The 23,739-nt window shown below is 44.9% G+C and overlaps 1 protein-coding gene across 4 annotated transcripts in view; it reads right to left on the bottom strand.

Annotated features, from left to right (window-relative positions):
* Positions 1–23,739, bottom strand: part of LOC122946423 (gamma-aminobutyric acid receptor subunit alpha-3-like) — a 489,200-nt gene that overhangs the window by 97,735 nt on the left and 367,726 nt on the right. For all 4 annotated transcript variants that reach the window (XM_044306046.1, XM_044306045.1, XM_044306044.1 and 1 more), the window contains one exon: positions 14,163–14,245. In XM_044306046.1, the coding sequence (XP_044161981.1) occupies positions 14,163–14,245 (83 nt within the window). The remainder of the gene's footprint in view (positions 1–14,162; positions 14,246–23,739) is intronic.

Genomic DNA, 23,739 nt, shown 5'->3' on the forward strand with positions numbered 1-23,739 from the left:
TGCTCTTTCACTCTGTAGTACAATCTTAGGCCACTGCACGGTTCTGTATACCTGATGCTAACATTGACCTGTAAGGATAAGTTTACACTAGAGTTATTTGGTCACTTTTGCCCTGTAACTGATTAAATAAGTGAAGTGATTCTAAGTGTGACTCCTGTCAACTGTCTATCATACAGACATAAAATAACTGTTTCACTACTAAAGCAGACTACTTATGCATGCTTTTGCAATGCACAGTGTTGTTAACCAATATACAGGCACTCTGCAGCCAGAAAATAGCTGTTTTTTTATGCGCTTCATCACAAATAAATTTGGGCTAATCATGGGGTATCTGCCTCCCTTGAACCTCCTCCCCAGGACAATGTAGGGCAGTCAAAATGTTCCTGTCTTTGTTGCTGACCATCTTGTAGTTGCCCAGTTGTAGTTGATGAGGAGACATCTAGAAGGAAATTTGATTGGTTTTTTGGCTTTTCTTGCCGAGTCTCATCAGCATGGCAACACTTTAGTTACACATGTGAAAAGAGAAGGTGGAAGCAACACTCTGGAAGCTCTGTTTTTGTTGGGGATGGGAGAATGTCTATTGAGAACAATGTGGAGGAGCTGGACAAACACCTGGTATAAGAACTAGAACTACACAAATCTGGAGATGTCAATAGGACTTTTGTCTTGTATTAAGGGCTCTTTCACACTTGCGTTCTTTTCTTCCGGCATAGAGTTCCGTCGTTGGGGCTCTATGCCGGAAGAATCCTGATCAGTTTTATCCTAATGCATTCTGAATGGAGTGAAATCCGTTCAGGATGCATCAGGATGTCTTTAGTTCCGGAACGGAACGTTTTTTGGCCGGAGAAAATACTGCAGCATGCTGCGCTTTTTGCTCCAGCCAAAAATCCTGAACACTTGCCGCAAGGCCGGATCCGGAATTAATGCCCATTGAAAGGCATTGATCCGGATCCGGCCTTAAGCTAAACGTTGTTTCGGCGCATTGCCAGATCCGATGTTTAACTTTTTCTGAATGGTTACCATGGCTGCCGGGACGCTAAAGTCCTGGCAGTCATGGTAAAGTGTAGTGGGGAGCAGCATACTTACCGTCCGTGCGGCTCCCGGGGCGCTCCAGAGTGACGTCAGGGCACCCCACGCGCATGGATGACGTGATTGCATGGCACTTCATCCATGCGCATGGGGCGCTCTGACGTCATTCTGGAGCGCCCCGGGAGCCGCACGGACTGTAAGTATACAGTCACAACGCAAGTGTGAAAGAGCCCTAAAAGAGGTATGGACTCGTGGGACAAGGATCTAATATTACCACTATACAAAGAGTTGGTGCGGCCTCAACTGGAATGCGCAGTTCAGTTCTGGCCACCAGTCCATAAAAAGGATGCCCTTGAGTTAGAGTAAGTACAGAGGAGAGCAACTTAACTCATAAAGGGCCTGGAAGATCTTAGTTATGAGCAAAGATTAAATGAATTTGTTTAGCCTTGAAAAAATACATCTAAGGGGGGACATGATTAACGTGCACAAATATATACACGGACCATACAAAAAATATCAAGGGAAGCTATTCTGTGTTAAACCCTCTAAAAAAAACAAGGGGCCACTCCCTACAACTGGAGAAAAAAAGATTCAGTCATAAAGCGACAAGCATTCTTTACAGTAAGATCTGGGAATCTCTGGAATAGCCTGCCGCAGGAGCTGGTCACAGCATATACAGTGGATGGCATAAAAAAAGGTTTAGATGACTTTTTAATTCAAAATAACATTGAGGCTTATGACAATGTATAAAAATCTTGTTCTACACACCCTTTCCCTTTGGCCCAACCACTTTTTAAAAGGAAGATGGATATTGATCCAGGGATATAGCCGGATTACAGGTCGGACTTGATGGACTTTTGTCTTTTTCCAACCTTAACAACTATGTAACTATGACCTGCCGTCATTGCTGTGGTGCAGCATCACCACTGCCAAGCAAACTATTGAACCAGTGAAAGACATGGCCCATAACAACTGCTCCACTTATACATAGTGGTGTCTACCTTGCCGCACAGCAACAATTCTAAGGAGCATCCTGTGTTCTTCCCTATGTGAGAGTACAAGGCAATAAAGCTTGTTTTGAGAAATAATGGTGGCTAGGTATCTTCCATTGAGCACATGCCTAAAGTGAGTATAATCCCCCAAGTAGTACGGTAGCAACTGTACCACCAGCAACTTAGTCAAGCAGGGGTTTGGCTTACTTTTATCCTGCACATAGCAGTGGTTTTGTCTGCAGGCACTGTTGAGAAACATTGTCATACGGGAGATACAGTACACAGCTTCCAGCAGCCAAGCTTAGTAGCATGTTTTTAGCCTATGTGAAGAGCAGATGAGGTGTTGTTGATTCATTTTCCATTGCCCCACCCAATGTCACTTTACCAGACATTTATTTAAAAAAAAAATTGAAATTACAGGCATTTTTTGGGGGGGAAAAAAAACAGGCACATGTTGTGCAGGTGGCCCACGCCCGTCGCTGCCCTGCTCTTCCTATTGGGCATTGAAGCTGCATTACCCACCCAGTTGGCTGATTCTGACCCTCCATTTCCTGACCCGTGCTTGTTTACCATAATGTTTTAATTACTATTAGCCTTTGGCTACTAATTACCTAACTTAACATTTGTCATTCCTACTGTGTGAAACTTCACTTTCATTGGTATTATACAATCAATTGATAGCTATTCCCTATTAACCCCTTCTACCCCTGGTCAGTTTTCACCCTCCTGCCCAGGCCATTTTTTGCAAATCTGACATGTGTCACTTTATGACTTTATGTGGTAATAACTTTGGAACACTTTTACTTATCTAAGCCATGTCTACTTTAAGTTGGCATCATTTTTTAAATGTCATTTTCCAAAACCCACTTTTTAAGGACCAGTTCAGGTCTGAAGTCACATAGTAGGAACCACCCATATTTGACCCCATTGTAGAAACTACACCCCTCAAGTTACTCAAAATTGATTTTACAAACTTTGTTAACCCTTTAGGTATTCCACAAGAATTATCGGAAAATGGAGAGGAAATTTCTACATTTCCCTTTTATTTGGCAGATTTTCCATTTTAATCCATTTTTTCTTTAACACATTGAGGGTTAACAGCCAAACAAAACTCAATATTTATTACCCTGATTCTGCGGTTTACAGAAACACCCCATATGTGGTTGTAAACTGATTTAAGGGCACAAGGCATGGAGCAAAAGAAAAGGAGCGCCGTATGGTTTTGGAAGGCAGATTTTGCTGAACTGGTTTTCAGACACCATGTCCCATTGAAAGGCCCCCTGATGCACCCCTACAGTTGAAACTCCCAGAAAGTGACACAATTGTGGAAACAAGGGGTAAGGTGACAGTTTTGTTGGTACTATTTTGGGGTACACATGATTCTTAATCGCTCTATATTACTGTGAGACACTCTCCTATTCCGCGGTCCACTAGGGCCTCCAGGGGTCCTGGTGGGGTTTGGTCTGTGGGGAGAGGTCAGGGGATGCTTAGTCGGTCTGCTGGCACTCCATCCCAGTGGGCCTCTGGGTCCACTGCCTCGACCTTGGGGGGTCCAATTGGAGTAGCGGGACAGTTCACACATGCGTCTGTGGAGCCTGCGGCTCCGATTCCTTTGTGGACAGATGCGGTGGTGCGTCCGCATGGGCACCGGAGGGGCGCCGGTCCTGTCTCCGGTATCGCCTGTGGGTTCCGTTCCGGCGTCCATGCCAGCATTGTCCTGTAGCTATGCTAGGCCAATCAAGCGTCTACGCATACGCTTGAGAGGTGGTTCGCAAAGGGATACGCGGCCGAGTGTACGCGCATCTCATGTGCTACGCGGGCCGCTGGCAGGAAAAGCACCTGTGCACAAATTCAAAGTAGATTAGGGGATAGGTCGCACAAGTGTTAGGGCTGTTTCACATGAGCGGATGCCGTGCGTGACATCCGTGAATGACAGCCAAGACCCGATGCGGACAGCAGAAGCACGGAGCAGTAACATGATTGATAATGCTCTTTGCCTCTCTGTGATCTCTTTACTACGAAATCACAGTGACAACTTTATCTCACTGTGATTTCGTAGTAAAGAGATCACAGAGAGGCACGGAGCATTATCAATCATGTTAATGCTCCGTGCTTCTGCTGTCCGCAGCGGATATCACGCACGGCATCCGCTCGTGTGAAACAGCCCTTAGGGATTAGGATCATCATGTGACCAAAGAGGAATCAACACCTGGCACTCTGTGATTGGCTAGCAGGTACTTAAAAGGTGATCTCCCCGGCTGGTCAGTGCCCACTGTTGTTCTGACAATCCGGGTGTATGTTGGTGATCGTTTCTTTACAGCTTACCGGTGTATGACCTCTGCTTTCCTTGACCATTCTCTAGTGAACAATCTATCTTGTGTATGACCTTGGATCAGACCCTGGATATTCTCTGACATCTCATCCCTCGGTACCACGCTTCTCAGACTGATATAACGTGTATGAACTTTGGCCTGGTCACGGACTGCTTCCCTGGTCTCTTCCTGCAGAGGTTCTTATTTGGCTTGATTACCTGTGTATCATCACTGGCTTTTAAATGAATTATCGTTGACTCAATAAATCCACTGTCGTTTAAAACATCTGTCTGGTTGGAGGCAAGGTAACCAAAAAATGGCTATTTTGGCACCGTCTTTATTTTTTGTTTTTTTTTACAACGTTCATCTAACAGGTTAGATCATGTGCTATTTTTATAGAGCAGGTCGTTACGGACGCGATGATGTCAAATGTGTGTACTTTCTTTGTTTGAATTTTACATAATAAAGCATTTTTGAAAAAAAATTATGTTTTTGTGTCTCTGTTTTCTGAACGCCATTTTTTTTTTATTGTGCAGGGGCTCGTTTTTTGCAGGAAGAGTTGACATTTCTATTGGTACCATTTTAGGCTAAGTATGATTTTTTGATTGTTCATTATTATACTTTATGGGGCAAGCTTTAACTTATTTATTTTTATAGCGTTCACCTGAAGGGTTAGGTCATGTGATATTTTTATAGAGCAGGTCAATACAGACGTGGCAATACCTAATATGTATACTTTTTCTCATTTATTTAAGTTTTACACAATAAAAGCATTTTTGAAAGTTATTGTGTCTCCATAGTCATAGCTTTTTAATTTTTTTTTCTGATTGTCTTAAGTAGGGTCTCATTTTTTGCAGGATGGCCATACCAGTGCCAGGCATGCTATCAATTGTTATCAAGAATGGTTGCTGAGGTGCTCTACATGTAAAAGACGTGATTGTACAAGCAATCTCTCACCGTCAGACGTGCGTTTATCGCTTATCTGCTTGAGCTGACATTAAACAACAACACGATAATAACGCGCGGCCGCTCACTATCAAAGTGGTCTGTGCTTATCATGCTGTCAGCTTTGCAGAGTGATCTCACATCATCAGAGGGGGTCACATTTCATAATAGAGTTAAGTGTCCATGATTAAGGTACTAACATAACAAATAGTGCCACTGGACACGATTCTGACATACGTTAGTTTGATGCACAGCATTTGACTGACTAGTGCCTATTATACAAGGACAATACTGCCCATTTGTAGATTTTTTATAGTTATTCCACAAATAAATGCTTTTTTGTTTTTAGTATTGTAACGGACCGTTTCAGCAGACAAGGGGTTAAAATCCGTTTAGGCGATATGCCCCTTTCCGAGAGACAGGCACAGCTACTGCAGAACACCAACCTCCTGAACTGGATACAAAATAGCACTCCAAACTGGAACCTCGCAAATAGCTGTCAGCAGACGAACAGGAAAAGTGTATCAGTCAGCTTACACTCCTGGCAATCAGTCTCCAACAGCATACAGGGAATCCCCCCAATAACAAGACAAGGCTCCGTGATCAGGGTCAAGCAGTGGTCTCACGTGCTGGCACACCCAGCCTGGTTTTTATTACAGTTTTGCAAATACAGAACAGATACAACACATCCCCACAATGCATCATGGTTTCCTCCTCTCTGCCCCAGAGACAACCGAGAGCAATCCAATTATCTCTCAGGACAAAGGGGAGATCCCCAATACACATGTGGAGACAACAGGACAGACATCACCATTTAAACACACAATGGGACAATGGGACAATAGAAACACACCCACACAAAATCCTCCCCTCTGCTGATGATGATCATTGAACACAATGGCGAATATAATTATCAAAGGCAGAGAAATACAGTTTTATAAAACATATCACAGGAACCCCAAAACATGCAATAACCCCATAACCAATATATCCTCGGAACCGGGGGATCTGGGTGAACCACATGTCCAAAATTCACCCACATCCGTTCAGTAGTTTGGAAGATACAGTTACACTGAAAATATACAAGTTATACCAAAAATAGTCACTAATAAATGTGTCCCCTGTTTGGTAGTTTCAAACTACTGAACGATGTCTCTGTGCACCAAATACAGGCAAGATAGCACCGTGTGGAAAAGTCAGAACAGTGTCTGTGAGCTAAAATGGCCGCTATCTATTGTTCTCACCATGTGCTTCATCCAAGCAAGTAAGGCAAATGATGCAATCCAGGGACAGAGGGCTCCGTCCCAAGTGCCTTAAGACCCAATAATTTAAGGGACCATAATCCCAGGGCAGGAGGCTGGTAAACAGCCCCCTCCAAAACACTGTGGCGAGGTTGGTTTCGCCACAAGTATCCATACAGGGAGTATAATTTTTTGTGAATAATAGGATACGCATTTATACCATAGAGTTTTTCTGAGAAATTTTACTATAATGACCCTTTGCCGCCTGCCCTGACTTTGAATTAGTTTGACGGATTTGCACTCTGCCTGCCCAAACCTCTGACTTATTACTGACTTTAAACATTGTCTGAACCCTTTGCCACACTACATCGGTGTCTCTGACCCCCATGGGTTAGCAGTCAACCACATCAGGACTACTCCAAGCAGTAGTGGCCTCATGGCTTCCATGCAATGAAGTCCAGATCCCTATAAAAGGGTTAAAGAGTGGAACCCCGGAGACTGCCAGGATAATGGCCTTAGGATGAGCTCAAGCCGGTTGGTTGATGCAGTGGTTTTGCACCCATTGGCTGTGACTTTGCGATCGGACATCCTCTGGCTGTGACAAAAAATATACACTGCTATTGACAAAGTAAAAATAAAAAATATGTCCAGCACTGTCGACTTTAAAACCGAATCCTTTATTTGAATGTGAGATACAAGCAGGAAAAAACGTTGATGCATTTCATGCTACATTAGCCTTTTGTCAAAATACCTGACAGGATGTCTCCTGTAAAAATATAATATTTGAACAGCTCCATCCTTGGCTGTGCACAGAAGCACAACACTAATTCACCCTATCCTGTATCTAATGATAAAACCTTTCTTTTTACCTAGTAATTCAATTGTAACTAAATATATGTTCTTTACAATCCCTACACTGTCTAGTGTAGGCTTGTGTCACGAGGGTGTCAAGAGCCACGCCTGACTCCGTTGTACCCGGGGTCAGGAGGTCGCAGCGGTTGGCTGCACGCTCTATGTAAGATAGGGCTGTTTCCTTATGGTAGCTTTCTGGGTTTGCTTTACAAACCCTTTTGGCTCACTCAGGGATCCGTAGCTCCTTCTCTCAGCTGTTCCTTGTCCAGCACTCCCAATCCTCCTTATATTCCCCTCTCACACTTCTCTGGTTGCCAGATATAGAGCTTCCTGCCTGGACATCTATTCTGACCCACTGGAGCTGTGTTGCTGCGTTCTCTGAGTGTTGCCTTAGAACGCTACCCTCCGGATCCCTGTTGGGCCTTTGTGGTCTGCTGTGGTCGCCCACCTGGGTTTATGTGTTTGTCTGTATTGTCTGTCCTCTCCCTGGTGTTTCCCTCTTAGTGTCAGTGGTGCGGACTAGTGATCCCACCGGCCCGTTCACTACATAGGGCTCATCTTAGGGAAAGCCAGGGTTTAGGCACGTGATCGGTGTACGGGTGAGGAACCCGTCTAGGGACATCAGGGCAGTCAGGTGCCAGCCGCAAGGTGAGTCAAGGGTCACCACCTTTCCCTCTCCCTTGGGCAGGGCCTTCCCTTTTCCCTCCCTTTGCGTGACGCCGGTCATTACAGCTTGTGTGTCTAATTTCTGTGCCTGTCATAGACACGACTGAAATGTCCTTTCACATCAGTGGATGAGTACAAATGGTTCCTCTGATTCAGAGTTAACATATTGCATGATAGACCATCCAATATCCTCTCTCCTGATTGCCTGACAGGCTGACTGCAAGGCATTATGGGAAAGTGTGCCAACTGAGGCCACGTCCAGGGTCATGTGAGCTTCTGTCTTTATTTTTCCTGTTCTGTTTCCCTCACCAGCATACTGAATTTTAAATGTAAAATGACAGACATCGTTCTGCCTCATTCTTCTTATGTGAAAATTGTAGCATTAAGAATTTTTGGGAAATTTGTAAAACTTTTTTTTTTTTTTTTACAGTATGTGGATGATATATTGTAAAATGATGCAGATTTGCTGCATGCAAATCCACAGAGAAAGATTTGTAAAATATCTGCTATGTGTGAACATAATTTGCCATTGTGGATTTCTCTGCACCAAGTTCACAGTATTTTACTCCTCAACAAAACTTGACCTGATTTTATAAAGGCCCCTTTCACACGGGCGAGAATTCCTCGCAGGTGCAATGTGTGACGTGAACGCATTGCACCCGCACTGAACCCTGACCCATTCATTTCAAAAGGGCTGTGTACATGAGCGATGTTTTTCATGCATCACTTGTGCGTTGCGTTAAAATCGCAGCATGTTCTATATTCTGCGTTTTTCACGCAAAGCAGGCCCCATAGAAATGAATGGGTCTGTGTGAAAATCGCAAGCATCCGCAAGCAAGTGCAGATGTGGTGCGATTTTCACGCATGGTTGCTAGGAGATGATAGTGATGAGCAACCCCGGACCCCATTAAAGTAAATTCACAGTATTTTCTCTTATAACATGGTTATAAGGGAAAATAATAGCATTCTTAATACAGAATGCATAGTACAATAACGCTGGAGGGGTTAAAAAAAATAAAAAAAATAACTCACATTATCCACTTGATCGCGCAGCCGGCATCGTCTTCTTCTTCTTTCAGGACCTGCAAAAGGACCTTTGGTGACGTAATTGCTCTCACCACGTGGTGAGTAGTGTTGAGCATGAATATTCGAATATAGCCACTAATATTTTGAATATAGTGCTATATATTCGCGAATAGTGTTGAATATTCTAATCGCAAATTTATTGTGAATATATTACATTGCCGATTTTTGCAATCAAGTAAGCAATGACTGGAGATCACAAATTCTCAAATTTGCTAATTTATGGTGAATATTCGGCCCAAAATTTGCGAAATATCGCTATGCCCTCTTGTTGCAGCCTCCAGTGAACATCTACATCAGTCACTGTGCATGTTACTCCTGATGAAGTTCACCTTTGTGCATGGAAACGCGTTGAGCATAGACCACATAGGACTGTGTCAGATCAATCGGTGTTTTTGACATAACCAGTCAAATTCAACGGCTCTCATTCTGTCTCAGTCCTGCACCTGTATTGTTTCAGTGCAGTGGATGTTATGCGCGCTGACATCCACTGTTAATTAAGGTGGTATCTGGTGCTACACATGGTACCAGGTATCCATTTGTACAGTACCTCACCCAGGTTCACACCCAGGACTTTGTGGTGATATGCCCTCCAGTGTTGGTGGGTTTTAGTTTGTGGGACACACTGATCATTCTGCTCAAGTACATTTCCACCTTTACCAGTGTGGTTTTGAGGATGGTTGGTCCCACAAATTAGTGACGTTCCATTTTGCTGCTTAGTGCAGTCTGGGTAGACACCCCTATATTTTATCTAAACATTATAATAAAGCTTTGTTATTTTGTTTTAGCGTCCTTATATTTATCTAAAAGTGTTCATAAGGACGCATACCCATAACACCATATTCAATTTGTTAGTTTGTTGCAGAAATGCATCAAAGCCCCATGTGAAAATTCTGTGTTCACGGTCATGTCCTATGTGGCTATACCCTCATTGTTCACATTCTACATATTAGAAATTGTGGTAGGGGCTGAGGTGTACATTGGCGTGGAGTCAGGAGGGATGCCTATCACCCTCCAAGAACTATCTGGCTGAACTGTGCCTGGAGCCAGTGCGGGGTAGGCCTGGATAAGTGGGCCACCCAAGAGAGTGGAATGAAAGAAAGAAGGGTCGGGAGGGTGGGGCATGAAGCAGACGTCCTCCAGGTGAGGACGCGTGGGGAACATATAGTCAGCAGCCCCTCCCACAAATGCAGGCTGTAACCAGCCTTAATACTTGTGGTAGGGGCTGAGGTGTACATTGGCGTGGAGTCAGGAGGGATGCCTATCACCCTCCAAGAACTATCTGGCTGAACTGTGCCTGGAGCCAGTGCGGGGTAGGCCTGGATAAGTGGGCAAGAAGACTACCCCCGCTGTAGGAGGGAAATAGTTAATTGAACCGACCGCCACGGGAGGTAACAAGGGCACGAGTGATTCAGGCCGGAGCTGGGTTGTTAAATGACCTGAGTGAACCGGGAAGGCAGTGGGTAGTTAGTGACGTGACGGTCCAGGTGACGGCAGAAGAGTAAGCTGGGCGATCCAGGATGTGAGAGGCAACATGGGCCTGGGCGACCCAGGATGAGAGAGGCAACGTGGGCCTGGGCGACCCAGGAAGACCGAGGTAGAGCGGGCCTGGGTGATCCAGAATGACAGAGACAGAGCGAGCCTGGGCGATCCAGCATGACCGAGGTAGGGCGAGCCTGGGGGAGCAGAGCGAGCCTGGGCGATCCAGGGAGACCGGAGCAGAGCGAACCTGGGCGGCCCAGGACGACAGGAGCAGAGCGCGCCTGGGCGATCCAGGACGACAGGAGCAGAGCGAGCCTGGGCGATCCAGGACGACAGGAGCAGAGCGAGCCTGGGCGATCCAGGATGACAGGAGCGGAGCGAGCCTGGGCGATCCAGGATGACAGGAGCGGAGTGAGCCTGGGCGATCCAGGATGACAGGAGCGGAGCGAGCCTGGGCGATCCAGGACGACAGGAGCAGAGCGAGCCTGGGCGATCCAGGACGACAGGAGCAGAGCGAGCCTGGGCGATCCAGGACGACAGGAGCAGAGCGAGCCTGGGCGACCCAGGACGACAGGAGCAGAGCGAGCCTGGGCGATCCAGGACGACAGGAGCAGAGCGAGCCTGGGCGATCCAGGACGACAGGAGCAGAGCGAGCCTGGGCGATCCAGGACGACCGGAGCAGAGCGAGCCTGGGCGATCCAGGACGACAGGAGCAGAGCGAGCCTGGGCGATCCAGGACGACAGGAGCAGAGCGAGCCTGGGCGATCCAGGACGACAGGAGCAGAGCGAGCCTGGGCGATCCAGGACGACAGGAGCAAAGAGGGCCTGGGCGACCCAGGACGACAGGAGCAGAGCGAGCCTGGGCGATCCAGGACGACCGGAGCAGAGCGAGCCTGGGCGATCCAGGACGACAGGAGCAGAGCGAGCCTGGGCGATCCAGGACGACAGGAGCAGAGCGAGCCTGGGCGATCCAGGACGACAGGAGCAGAGCGAGCCTGGGCGATCCGGGACAACAGGAGCAGAGCGAGCCTGGGCGATCCGGGACAACAGGAGCAGAGCGAGCCTGGGCGATCCAGGACGACAGGAGCAGAGCGAGCCTGGGCGATCCAGGACGATAGGAGCAGAGCGAGCCTGGGTGATCCAGGACGACAGGAGCAGAGCGAGCCTGGGCGATCCAGGACGACAGGAGCAGAGAGAGCCTGGGTGATCCAGGACGACAGGGAAGACAGACAAAAGGCGTATACCTGATACCTGAAGAATTCGGGAAGCTGATGAGGCGCTACTTCAGATCGGGAGGGCTGAATAAACGACAGCACCGCAGCCCTGTTTGTTATAGAAAAGATTGCCCAAAAATGGTACATTAGGAAACCGGAAAAATGGCACAGTAACAGAAACCCCACGACTAAAATGACGTCCATGGAGTTAGCTACCCCGGAGGGGATAACCTGTGTTACATCTGGTAGCAGCGGTGGAAGGTGCAGTTTCTGGTTCCAGTCGAGGAGGCAGAGAGCGATTGTGCCGCGACTAAGGGGCAGTTGTGGGAATGGGGGTCCACTGGAGGTTCGAACTTACTTAACCTGGGCCAGCGGTAGCCTGGACGATGGGAACCAGAATCGCAGTTCCAGAGCCCTGCAGCAGCGTCCGCAAGGCAGCACCTTAATGATCCCACCGGCGTCTGGTCTCTCCGCTGTGTTCCTGAAGCTTCTTTTCTCTTTTTTTTTTTTTTTTTTTTTTATCGAAATGGAGAAACAGGCCGGCCAGCCCCGTGCCTGCTAACCACGGCTTCTCGGCTAGGATGTACTGCAAAATAAATGAAAAAATAGAAACAATACATGCAATTGTACCTGATCACATTTGTGGATACCCCCAAGTCCGTTGTACTAAAGAAGAACTTGTACCAGTTGGCTTTGATATTATCATTATTCTTAGACATCGCTTTGGAGAGCAGGGAAGAGAAAGAGGATGCGGGACCGGAGAACCGGATGGGGAGCAAAGGAGGATGGCAGAGGCAGTGTGGGCCTGGGTGATCCAGGATGACCGAGACAGGAACGAGCCTGGATGATCCAGGATGACAGAGACAGGAACGAGCCCGGGCGAACCAGGATGACAGGGGCGAAACGAGCCAGGGCGAACCAGGAAGACTACGGATGATGTGTGCGAGCGAGATAAGAAGCAAGGAAAACAGACCCAGGGATAGACAACAAGCAATAATCAGCACCTAGGTGTAACACGGCGGTGCCACACGCAAGCGCCCAGGAGGGCCGCACGGGACAGCCGTGCCAAACCTGAGCATGCAAGGACGGCACTACAATGGTGCCCGATGCATGCGCCCAGGAGGGCGGCAGACACGGCACTAGGTACGCACAGGACTCGCACGCTGCCCTAGCTGTGATCACAGGAGAGGATACGTGGCATTGCAGGCTCCGCCAGCATTGTCTGTAAAGGACCGGCAATCGGCTGCTAGAAGTAACATCACATGTGATCGAACAGTGTTTCCAAATTACTATTTAAGTGAAAAATACTAAACACCCCTAAGAGTATGATCACACGCACGGTCACCCGGCGCCCGCGACTCCGCCACGCCGTGGCCGAGCAAACTGCCACACGGGCCGCAGCAGGCCCCAATAAAACCAATGAGACCACACTGTTCCGCACTATCAACAAGCCGCGCAGTATTGACGGTGCCACGCGGCCACTAACAATACAGGTCCGCTGGACAGTGAGGCCTCATTAGCCCGAGAACCCGCTATGTCCCGCACGACTGCATGATGCCCAAACACAGCGCAGCCGCATCGAAAGCACCACACGACCCCACCGTGCAGTCATACCCATGTGGCTATACAAGTAGAACAGCATAAAACACATGGGCTAAGTTGTCAAGGCAGAAAGATCCAAATCCACTATGAAGAGAATGCACACACCAAACAGAGGATATCCCCCAAAAAATAAGTCAATAGGAATATCTTGCATGTTTTTTTTAAAAATGCATATCAGGCAAATCAAGCATTTTCTATTAATAAGGCAAATAATGTCTCCCTGTACCAGCAACAATATGTAAGAAAAGATGAAAACAGAGGACGGAGGTGAGGAAAGAGGGTAGGTTAGGCCCAGTTCACGCCGCGGGCCCGGGCCCGGCCGGATTCCGGCGTGCGCTCCAAGCTGGAACGCACGCTGATCACGTGACCGGAAGCCCAGGCCCGGCCGAGAAGCTCCGGCGCGCGCCCCCCGCCGGAGCGCACGCCGGCCTGGGACGGCGCCCAAGCCAGAGGATGGGAGAGACCCCGAGGAGGGGGTAGCCCGCAGGCCGGACCCTACCCATCCCGCCGACGCGTGGGGGAGACAAAGCGCTTGGGTCCAGAGCGCAAGGAGGACGTGACCGCCGCTCGGAGGAGCCCCGGAAGAGACGCGCTGCGACCGGAAGTGACGGGACGGACCGAGGAAGCTGCATGAAGCAGACGTCCTCCAGGTGAGGACGCGTGGGGAACATATAGTCAGCAGCCCCTCCCACAAATGCAGGCTGTAACCAGCCTTAATACTAGTACAAATTTGAAAATACTCACAGCTTCCAAATTTTAGTGGACAGGCATGAACATCCATGGGGAAATCTTCAAGGTGCATTGTGCATTCAGCGTGAATTGTAAGCCTGAAATAAAAAATAAGAAAATATTTTATTATTCATTCAGTAATTATTATACTATAATATTTTATTATACTTTTAATCAATGTATACTTGAAAATCAAGGGCTGGCCATAGACACTTTAATTTTGTAAATACTGGTAAGTTGCTTATAAGTATTCAAACTTTTTTAATAAATATTTGACATTTCTAATTTAGTATCAAATGGTCAAACTTAATCAAAGTTAATAATGAATAATGCCATAACACAATAGAACTTGAAAAATAACGGTGGTTTGCTTGCAGATCAGAATCGCAGAATCAATTTAAGCACTCTTCATTACAAAATTATATCAATCAAGTTCTCATTTTTTCCTACAAAGAAATATAGCATAGGATATGAGAAGAATGAGGCCATACACTCTGCTTGTAATGATTTATATATGCAAAATGACTACTGGCACCTAAAAGTAGAATTATTTATATGAATGCACTTATCCCTAGGAACACAAATATAGGGCCCATGAGCTTCTTGTGACCTCCTCTATAAAAAAAGACCCCAAAATGTAGCCAGTACAGTATGTGACCACCAAATACAGTGCATCGTATGGCTAACTGAGCATTCTCTAAACCATAATGATGAACAAGGATATATTGTAAGCAATTAAGCTGGCACATGGTGCGTACATCCTATGCAAAATCCTAAGCAAGGTATTTACTAGAGATATTTGACAGCTGCCCTTGCTTAAAGAGGACCTTTTATCTGGCAATACATTGTGAACTAAGTGTCATGATCTGTACAGCAGCGCCCAGGGATCTCACTGCGCTTACTATTATCCCTCAGGTGTGGGCGGAGCCTGAAGCCTGGAAATCTGCATAAGCTCTGCCCACACTGTGCTGCAGAGCGACCTGTGCCTGCAGGGAAGAGGGCAAGGTGAGTAGTTACTGTGTATTTATTTATTTATATTTTAATACAGAGGGGACACAGAGGGCTTTATTACTATGGAGGGGGCACAGAGGACTTTATTATTATGGAGGGGGAACAGAGGGCATAACTACTATGGAGGGAGCACAGAAGAGGACTTTATTACTATGGAAGGGGCACAGAGGGCATTACTAGGGGCACAATGAGCATTTCTACTATGGAGGGGGCACAGAGCCAGAGGGCATTACTACAATAAAGGGGGCACAGAGGGCATTATTACTGTGAAGGGGGGCACAATGGGGATTTCTACTATGGAGGGGGCACAGAGGACATTACTAGCACAGTGGGCATTACTACTATTAAGGTTGCACAATGGACATTATTACTGTGAAAGGGGCACAATGAGCATTATTACTATGAAGGGGTACAGTGAGCATTATTACTATAAACAAGGCACAATGGGGATTATTACTATGAAGGGGCACAATGGGGATTATTACTGTGAAGGGGCACAAAGAGGGCATTAGAACTGTGAAAGGGGCACATGTGTGAATAACTTTAAAATGCTTTTACTTATCCAGGCCATTCTGAGATTGTTTTTTCGTCACATACTTCATGACACTGGTAAAATGGAGCAAACAAAAAATCATTTTTATTTATAAAAAAATACCAAATTTACCAAAAATGTGGAAAAATTGCAAATTTCCAAATTTTTTATTTCTCTACTTCTATAATACATAGTAATACCTCAAAAAATAGCTATTAATTTACATTCCCCATATGTGTACTTCATGTTTGGATCATTTTGGGAATGCCATTTTATTTTTGGGGACATTACAAGGCTTAGAAGTTTAGAAGCAAATCTTGAAATTTCTGAAATTTTCCAAAACCTACTTTTTAAGGACCAGTTCAGGTCTGAAGTCACTTTGTGAGGCTTACATAATAGAAACCACCCAAAAATGGCCCTATTTTAGAAACTACACCCCTCAAGGTATTCAAAACAGATTTTACAAACTTTGTTAACCCTTTACGTGTTCCACAAGAGTTATTGGCAAATGGAGATGACATTTCAGAATTATAAATTTTTTGCAAATTTTCCATTTTTATAAATTCTTTCCAGTAGCAAGGGTTAACTGCCAAAGAAAACTCAATATTTATTGCCCTGATTCCGTAGTTTATAGAAACACCCTATATGTGGTCGTACACACAGTAGGGTCACTTTTATGGAGTTTCTAATCTAGGGGTGCATCAGGGGCGCTTCAAATGGGACATGGTGTCCAGCAAAATCTGCCTTCAAAAAACCATATGGCGCTCCTTTCCTTGTGCGCCCTGCCGTTTGGCCATACAGCATTTTACGACCACCTATGGGGTGCTTCTGTAAACTACAGAATCAGGGCAATAAATATAGAGTTTTGTTTGACTGTTAACCCTTGCTTTGTTAAAGTGAAAAAATTATTAAAATAGAAAATTTGCCAAAAAAGAGCTGTTTTGGCACCGTTTTTATTTAATGTTTTTGATTGTGTTTATTTAAGGAGTTAGGTCATGTGTCAATTTAATAGAGCTGATTCTTACGGACGCGGCAATACCTAATATGTCTACTTTTTAAAATTGATTTAGGTTTTACACTGTAATATCCTTTTTTTAAACAAAAAAAAAAAAACATTTTAGTATCTCCATAGTCTGAGAGTCAGTTTTTTTGTTTGTTTGTTTTTTAGCCGATTGTACACCAGACAAGTTCACCGGTAGAGGGGTCAGGTGGACTTATCTGGTGGGCCAGAAAACTAGTACAAGCCCGAGGGCTGCTCACACTAGTGTGGGGCACAGGGTCCCTGGCATGGGGGTCCCCTGGCTCCGTCTCCGCCACCTTGGGGGCTCATCATCATCACTAGATGATGAAGAGGACATGGAAAACAAGAGGAAAGTGGGGTCATCCTCGACCTCACTGGTGCTTTCAAAGTCAGAGACAAGCAGGGCGTATGCCTCCTCGGCTGAGAGCGTCCCACGGGCCATAGGGGAGTGTGTGTGTGTGCGTGTGTGTGGGGGGATTGGTGTTCACATTCATTTATACACTACCCTAACTCACCCTAAACCTAACAGAAAAAAAAACAAAAAAACAAAAACAAAATGAAAGCCCCACAAAAAATAAAAATATTCAAACTCACTGATCAGCAGTCCGAAGCTGATCAGCCGTGGGGTGGGCATTGCACTAACAGTGGCCGGACGCTAAGAGCGCCGGCCACAAACAGCGCACCCACAAATAAAAAATGTGTGGGGGGGGGGCAGGAGGGCAAGCTGCAGCACCCCTGAGGGGTCTAGGGTCGCACATCTGAGTGTGCTGTGGACCCCAGTCACCCGATCAGCCGATCAGGATGAAGCACAAAAAAAAAAAAAATGTCCCCCCAAAACTATCCTTCAGTCTCCCTGCCTAATCTAACCTTTCCCGAAACCTGTCTCTAATCACTTTGATGTTATTACACCAGATGGCACTATGGTGGCTTACGTGGGGATGCTGGGCTCAGAAGTGGATGGATTTGCTCCTAGCTCCACAGAAGCAGCATGGAGGAGGAGAGCAGAGCTTAGGGAAGTTGACTCCCGTCCATCCAGCCAATAGGATGCGATCCTGAGAGGTGATGTCACCGCCACCTCTCAGGATCTAAGAATGGTGATTGGTGGTGTATTATCACACCACAGATCACCATCCTATTCCAGATTATCGGGTCACCGGAGACCGGAATGACCCAGAAACGCAGCAAACCGCAGGTCTGAATTGACCTACGGTTTGCTGCGATCGCTGATAAGGGGGGTCACAGGACCCCCCTTGGCATTGTCACAGAGTGCCTGCTAAATGATTTCAATAATCTGGGCCTAAAATAGTGTCCATATTCTGTGTGTTTCTGTGACATATACTGTCCTGCATCCGAAAACTGTTTCTTTAGGGCAAATTCCAAAAATCTGGGCCTAATCTAGTGTCCATATTCTGTGTGTTTCTGTGACATATACTGTCCTGCATCTGAAGAAAAAAATGTTTCTTTAGGGCAAATTCCAATAATCTTGGCCTAATACAGTGTCCATATTCTGTGTGTTTCTGTGACATATACTGTTCTGCATCGGAAAACTGTTTCTTTACGGCAAATTCCAATAATCTGGGCCTAATATAGTGTCAATATTCTGTGTGTTTCTGCGACATATACTGCCCAGCATCCAAAAACAGTTTCTTAAAAGGCAAATTCAAATAATCTGGGCCTAATATAGTGTCCATATTCTGTGTGTTTCTGTGACATACTGTCCTGCATCCGAAAACTGTTTCTTTAGAACAAATTCCAATGATCTGGGCCTAATATAGTGTCCATATTCTGTGTGTTTCTGCGACATATACTGCCCTGCATCCAAAAACTGTTTCTTAAAAGGCAAATTCAAATAATCTGGGCCTAATATAGTGTCCATATTCTGTGCGTTTCTGCGACATATACTATCCTACATCCGAAAACTGTTTCTTTAGGGCGAATTCCAATAATCTGGGCCTAATATAGTGTGCATATTCTGTGTGTTTCTGTGACATATACTGCCCTGCATCTGACAAAAAAAAGCTGTTTCTTTAGGTCAAATTCCAATAATCTGGGCCTAATATAGTGTCCATATTCTGTGTGTTTCTGTGACATATACTGTCCTGCATCCGAAAACAGTTTCTTTCGGCAAATTCCAATAATCTGGGCCTAATATAGTGTCCATATTCTGTGTGTTTCTGTGACATACTGTCCTGCATCCGAAAACAGTTTCTTTCGGCAAATTCCAATAATCTAAGCCTAATCTAGTGTCCATATTCTGTGTGTTTCTGTGACATATACTGTCCTGCATCCGAAAACTGTTTCTTTAGGGCCAATTCCAATAATCTGGGCCTAATATAGTGTCCAAATTCTGTGTGTTTCTGTGACATATTTGGAATAAATGAATGAGAGGCTCAACACCTTGATGAATAGATGACGGTGGGTGCACTACTCACTGGGTCGCCTACCCAGTAAAAAGAGAGGAACTAATATAAGGCCAAAAGCAGGCACAAGCACCTTCTGGAGAATATAACAGCAATTTAATTAGATTTAATAATAAACAGCAATTGAATCCAATGCTAAAATGAGTGGAGAATCCAGTAATCAAAACCAGCAACAATGATCAAAAATAGCAGCAATGATGAAAACTAGCAGCAATGATGTAGACTGGCAGCAATGAAATGTGTATATATACTCATATATACTCAATATTCAGTCCACTCTAGATGAGAGGACTGTGCGAATAAAGATGATATACACACAGATGAAAGTTATATAAAAGGATGGTGTCTCTGAATATATGTATATCAAAGGCCCATATTTCTCATCTTGAGTAGAAGGTCTCCTTATAGGAACATATAAAGGAAGTTCCACTTTGAATATATAAGGTTGTGATAGAGAAGATCACCGCCAGTTATCTTATACAGACCAGTGTGTGGAGTTACATAATATTATACTGTGTTCAACAGTTTTAACACGTCTCAATGAGACTCTTTGGCAACTGGAGTGTCCATTAGTAGTATTGGCAGGTACTGCCTACTCACAGTGTATATTCGGGCACAATCCAGGAAGCGGAGAGCCATTTACCCGGACGATGACGTCACGTGTTCGGAGCGCTCCGCTGTAAAGCTTAGTGGGTGTGTCTGGTGACTCTGCAGGTCAGATGTTCCTGGTGGACAGGTCAGGTGATCACGTCAGCTGGTTTGCTATTATGGTCAAGTGATCCGTAGGTCCTGTGTATCACAGGTGCTATATGTGGTAAAAAGCTGTATTGAAAATTTCTTTTGTGCGCACAATTCTTCTGTATTTGGAGTACGGGGCCGGTAGTAGTAATGCAGTAGCCGCAGTTATTCACTAGACGCGTTTCGAGGCGACTTGCCTCTTCCTCAGTAGCTCGGGAACTGCGCTCCTCCAGACATTTTTATAGGGCTCCTTGATTGGACCTCAGCTAAAACGTGGATTGGATTCCATATATGTATATAGAGGTGATATAAAGTGGGGATCCAATTAAAAAGCAAACATTGTTAAAATGTAATAAAATATAAAAAGATAAATAAAAACATAAGTAGTATTAGACTTTCATTAATATTAAGCCAGTTATACAGGGAGTGCAGAATTATTAGGCAAGTTGTATTTTTGAGGATTAATTTTATTATTGAACAACAACCATGTTCTCAATGAACCCAAAAAACTCATTAATATCAAAGCTGAATATTTTTGGAAGTAGTTTTTAGTTTGTTTTTAGTTTTAGCTATTTTAGGGGGATATCTGTGTGTGCAGGTGACTATTACTGTACATAATTATTAGGCAACTTAACAAAAAACAAATATATACCCATTTCAATTATTTATTTTTACCAGTGAAACCAATATAACATCTCAACATTCACAAATATACATTTATGACATTCAAAAACAAAACAAAAACAAATCAGTGACCAATATAGCCACCTTTCTTTGCAAGGACACTCAAAAGCCTGCCATCCATGGATTCTGTCAGTGTTTTGATCTGTTCACCATCAACATTGCGTGCAGCAGCAACCACAGCCTCCCAGACACTGTTCAGAGAGGTGTACTGTTTTCCCTCCTTGTAAATCTCACATTTGATGATGGACCACAGGTTCTCAATGGGGTTCAGATCAGGTGAACAAGGAGGCCATGTCATTAGATTTTCTTCTTTTATACCCTTTCTTGCCAGCCACGTTGTGGATTACTTGGACGCGTGTGATGGAGCATTGTCCTGCATGAAAATCATGTTTTTCTTACCTTGCAGACTTCTTCCTGTACCACTGCTTGAAGAAGGTGTCTTCCAGAAACTGGCAGTAGGACTGGGAGTTGAGCTTGACTCCATCCTCAACCCAAAAAGGCCCCACAAGCTCATATTTGATGATACCAGCCCAAACCAGTACTCCACCTCCACCTTGCTGGCGTCTGAGTCGGACTGGAGCTCTCTGCCCTTTACCAATCCAGCCATCTGGCCCATCAAGACTCACTCTCATTTCATCAGTCCATAAAACCTTAGAAAAATCAGTCTTGAGATATTTATTGGCCCAGTCTTGACGTTTCAGCTTGTGTGTCTTGTTCAGTGGTGGTCGTCTTTCAGCCTTTCTTACCTTGGCCATGTCTCTGAGTATTGCACACCTTGTGCTTTTGGGCACTCCAGTGATGTTGCAGCTCTGAAATATGGCCAAACTGGTGGCAAGTGGCATCTTAGCAGCTGCACGCTTGACTTTTCTCAGTTCATGGGCAGTTATTTTGCGCCTTGGTTTTTCCACACGCTTCTTGCGACCCTGTTGACTATTTTGAATGAAACGCTTGATTGTTCGATGATCACGCTTCAGAAGCTTTGCAATTTTAAGAGTGCTGCATCCCTCTGCAAGATATCTCACTATTTTTGCCTTTTCTGAGCCTGTCAAGTCCTTCTTTTGACCTATTTTGCCAAAGGAAAGGAAGTTGCCTAATAATTATGCACACCTGATATAGGGTGTTGATGTCATTAGACCACACCCCTTCTCATTACAGAGATGCACATCACCTAATATGCTTAATTGGTAGTAGGCTTTCGAGCCTATACAGCTTGGAGTAAGACAACATGCATAAAGAGGATGATGTGGTCAAAATACTCATTTGCCTAATAATTCTGCACGTAGTGTAGATGATTCCCAAACTTATAGTTATTGCGATTTCCATGTCTTTTTCCTGATTTTTTTCCTAATATGTAGTATTTTCTAATTTTTTCTAGTGTGTTATATGTTTTTTCATTTTTCTAATTTTGTTCTTATTGTTTGTTGGTTCTACTTGATGTTATGAGCAGAATAATTGCAATGTAGGTAGAATATTTGGGACCTGGGAGCAAGGGGAGATCAGAGTGCTGGAAATGGGACAGCCAGACTCTGATGTCCCATCGGTCCCAGGTAGCCAATATTTATAAAAAAAACAAATACCTTTAGATCTGCATTAAGTCCCTTTGGAACCAACGTACCAAATTAAAAAATCTTTTGGGATTCTATACGAGACATACACATAATATGATTTCCTCCTCTCCAATTTGGTTGTACTCTTTCTAAAGCTCCATATCGTAATGTACTCGGATCTTGATCATGATGTATCTTAAAATGTCTCGATACAGTGTGTTTTTCATAACCCTTACGTATGTTAGCAATGTGTTCTGAGATTCTTAGTTCTCTTTGTCCTCTCTATATATTGTTTTTCACATGTACATTGAAGTAAATAAATCACATTAGTGGTGTTGCATGTTAGAAACTCCTTAATTTCCCATTTATAGTTGTTGCTCGTCGATACGACTTGTTCTGTTTTTTTATAGTTGTTTGTGATTTTACAGTTGGAACAGCTTCCACATCTAAAGAACCCTTGAAAACCTGCCCATTTGGCTATGGTACCAGAGTTAACATTCTTTTAATTTTTTATAGTTGGAGCTATTTTAACTGCTAGAGAGGGAACGTTTGTGTATGTAATCTCAGGGTGAATAGGTAAAGAGGGGCCAATTATTTTATCCTCACGTAAGAGGTGCCAGTGGGTTTTAATCAAATTCTCAATCTTTCTATATTGGGAATAAAAGGGGAGGAGAAGTCTAATTTTCTCCTCTCCACCTTCCTTTTGTTCTGTACTAGTTTTTTCTTTAAAGAAAGAGGCTCTATCCATCGCTTTTACTTTATTCAAGGCGTTTTGTAACAAATTCGGTGGAGAGGAGAAAATCTTACGTGAGGATAAAATAATTGGCCCCTCTTTACCTATTCACCCTGAGATTACGTACACAAAAGTTCCCTCTCTAAAATAGCTCCAACCATAAAAAAAAAAAAATAAATTAACTCTGGTACCATAGCCAAATGGACAGGTTTACAAGGGTTCTTTAGATGTGGAAGCTGTTCCAACTGTAAAATCACAAACAACTATAAAAAAACTGTCAAAGTCGGACCAATGCGAACAGTTGGTCAGTTGGATTGCTGAAGATAATGCTTCCAGTCGGTTAATCGCCCAGCACGCCCAGAGACCTGAGATATTGTGCCCTGATTCCCAACCTCTTGAGCCTTCACAATCTCAAGAAGATGACGGTGATAAACGGCAATCATTCGTTCGCGAGGTGGATGATGATGAGACACAGTTACCAATCACTGAGGTTGTGGTTAGGTCAAATCAGGAGGATGAGCAGAGTGAGGAAGAAGAGGTGGTTGACGATGAGGTCACTGATCCAACATGGGAAGGTGAAAAGCCGAGCGAGGACAGCAGTACAGAGGGGGAGGGATCCGCAGCACTGCAAAAGGCTGGAAAAGGCAGTGGGGTTGCAAAAGGAAGTAGTCGGCCCACACCAAACAGTCTGTCAACGGTTACACCGAGCACCCCTATGCATAAATCTACCTTGCCAAGGGTTAGGTGTTCAACAGTATGGCGCTTTTGTAAGGAAAGTGCAGATGACAAAAGAGTGGTGGTTTTCAAACCTGTGCCGTATCAAAATGGGGCGTGATCACTAGCAACCTCACCACCACCAGCATGCCACATGGCATCCAAGCATGCTAATAAGTTGGCTGAACGCCT

Source organism: Bufo gargarizans, chromosome 9 (genome assembly GCF_014858855.1).
Source record: "Bufo gargarizans isolate SCDJY-AF-19 chromosome 9, ASM1485885v1, whole genome shotgun sequence".
Taxonomy (NCBI): domain Eukaryota; kingdom Metazoa; phylum Chordata; class Amphibia; order Anura; family Bufonidae; genus Bufo; species Bufo gargarizans.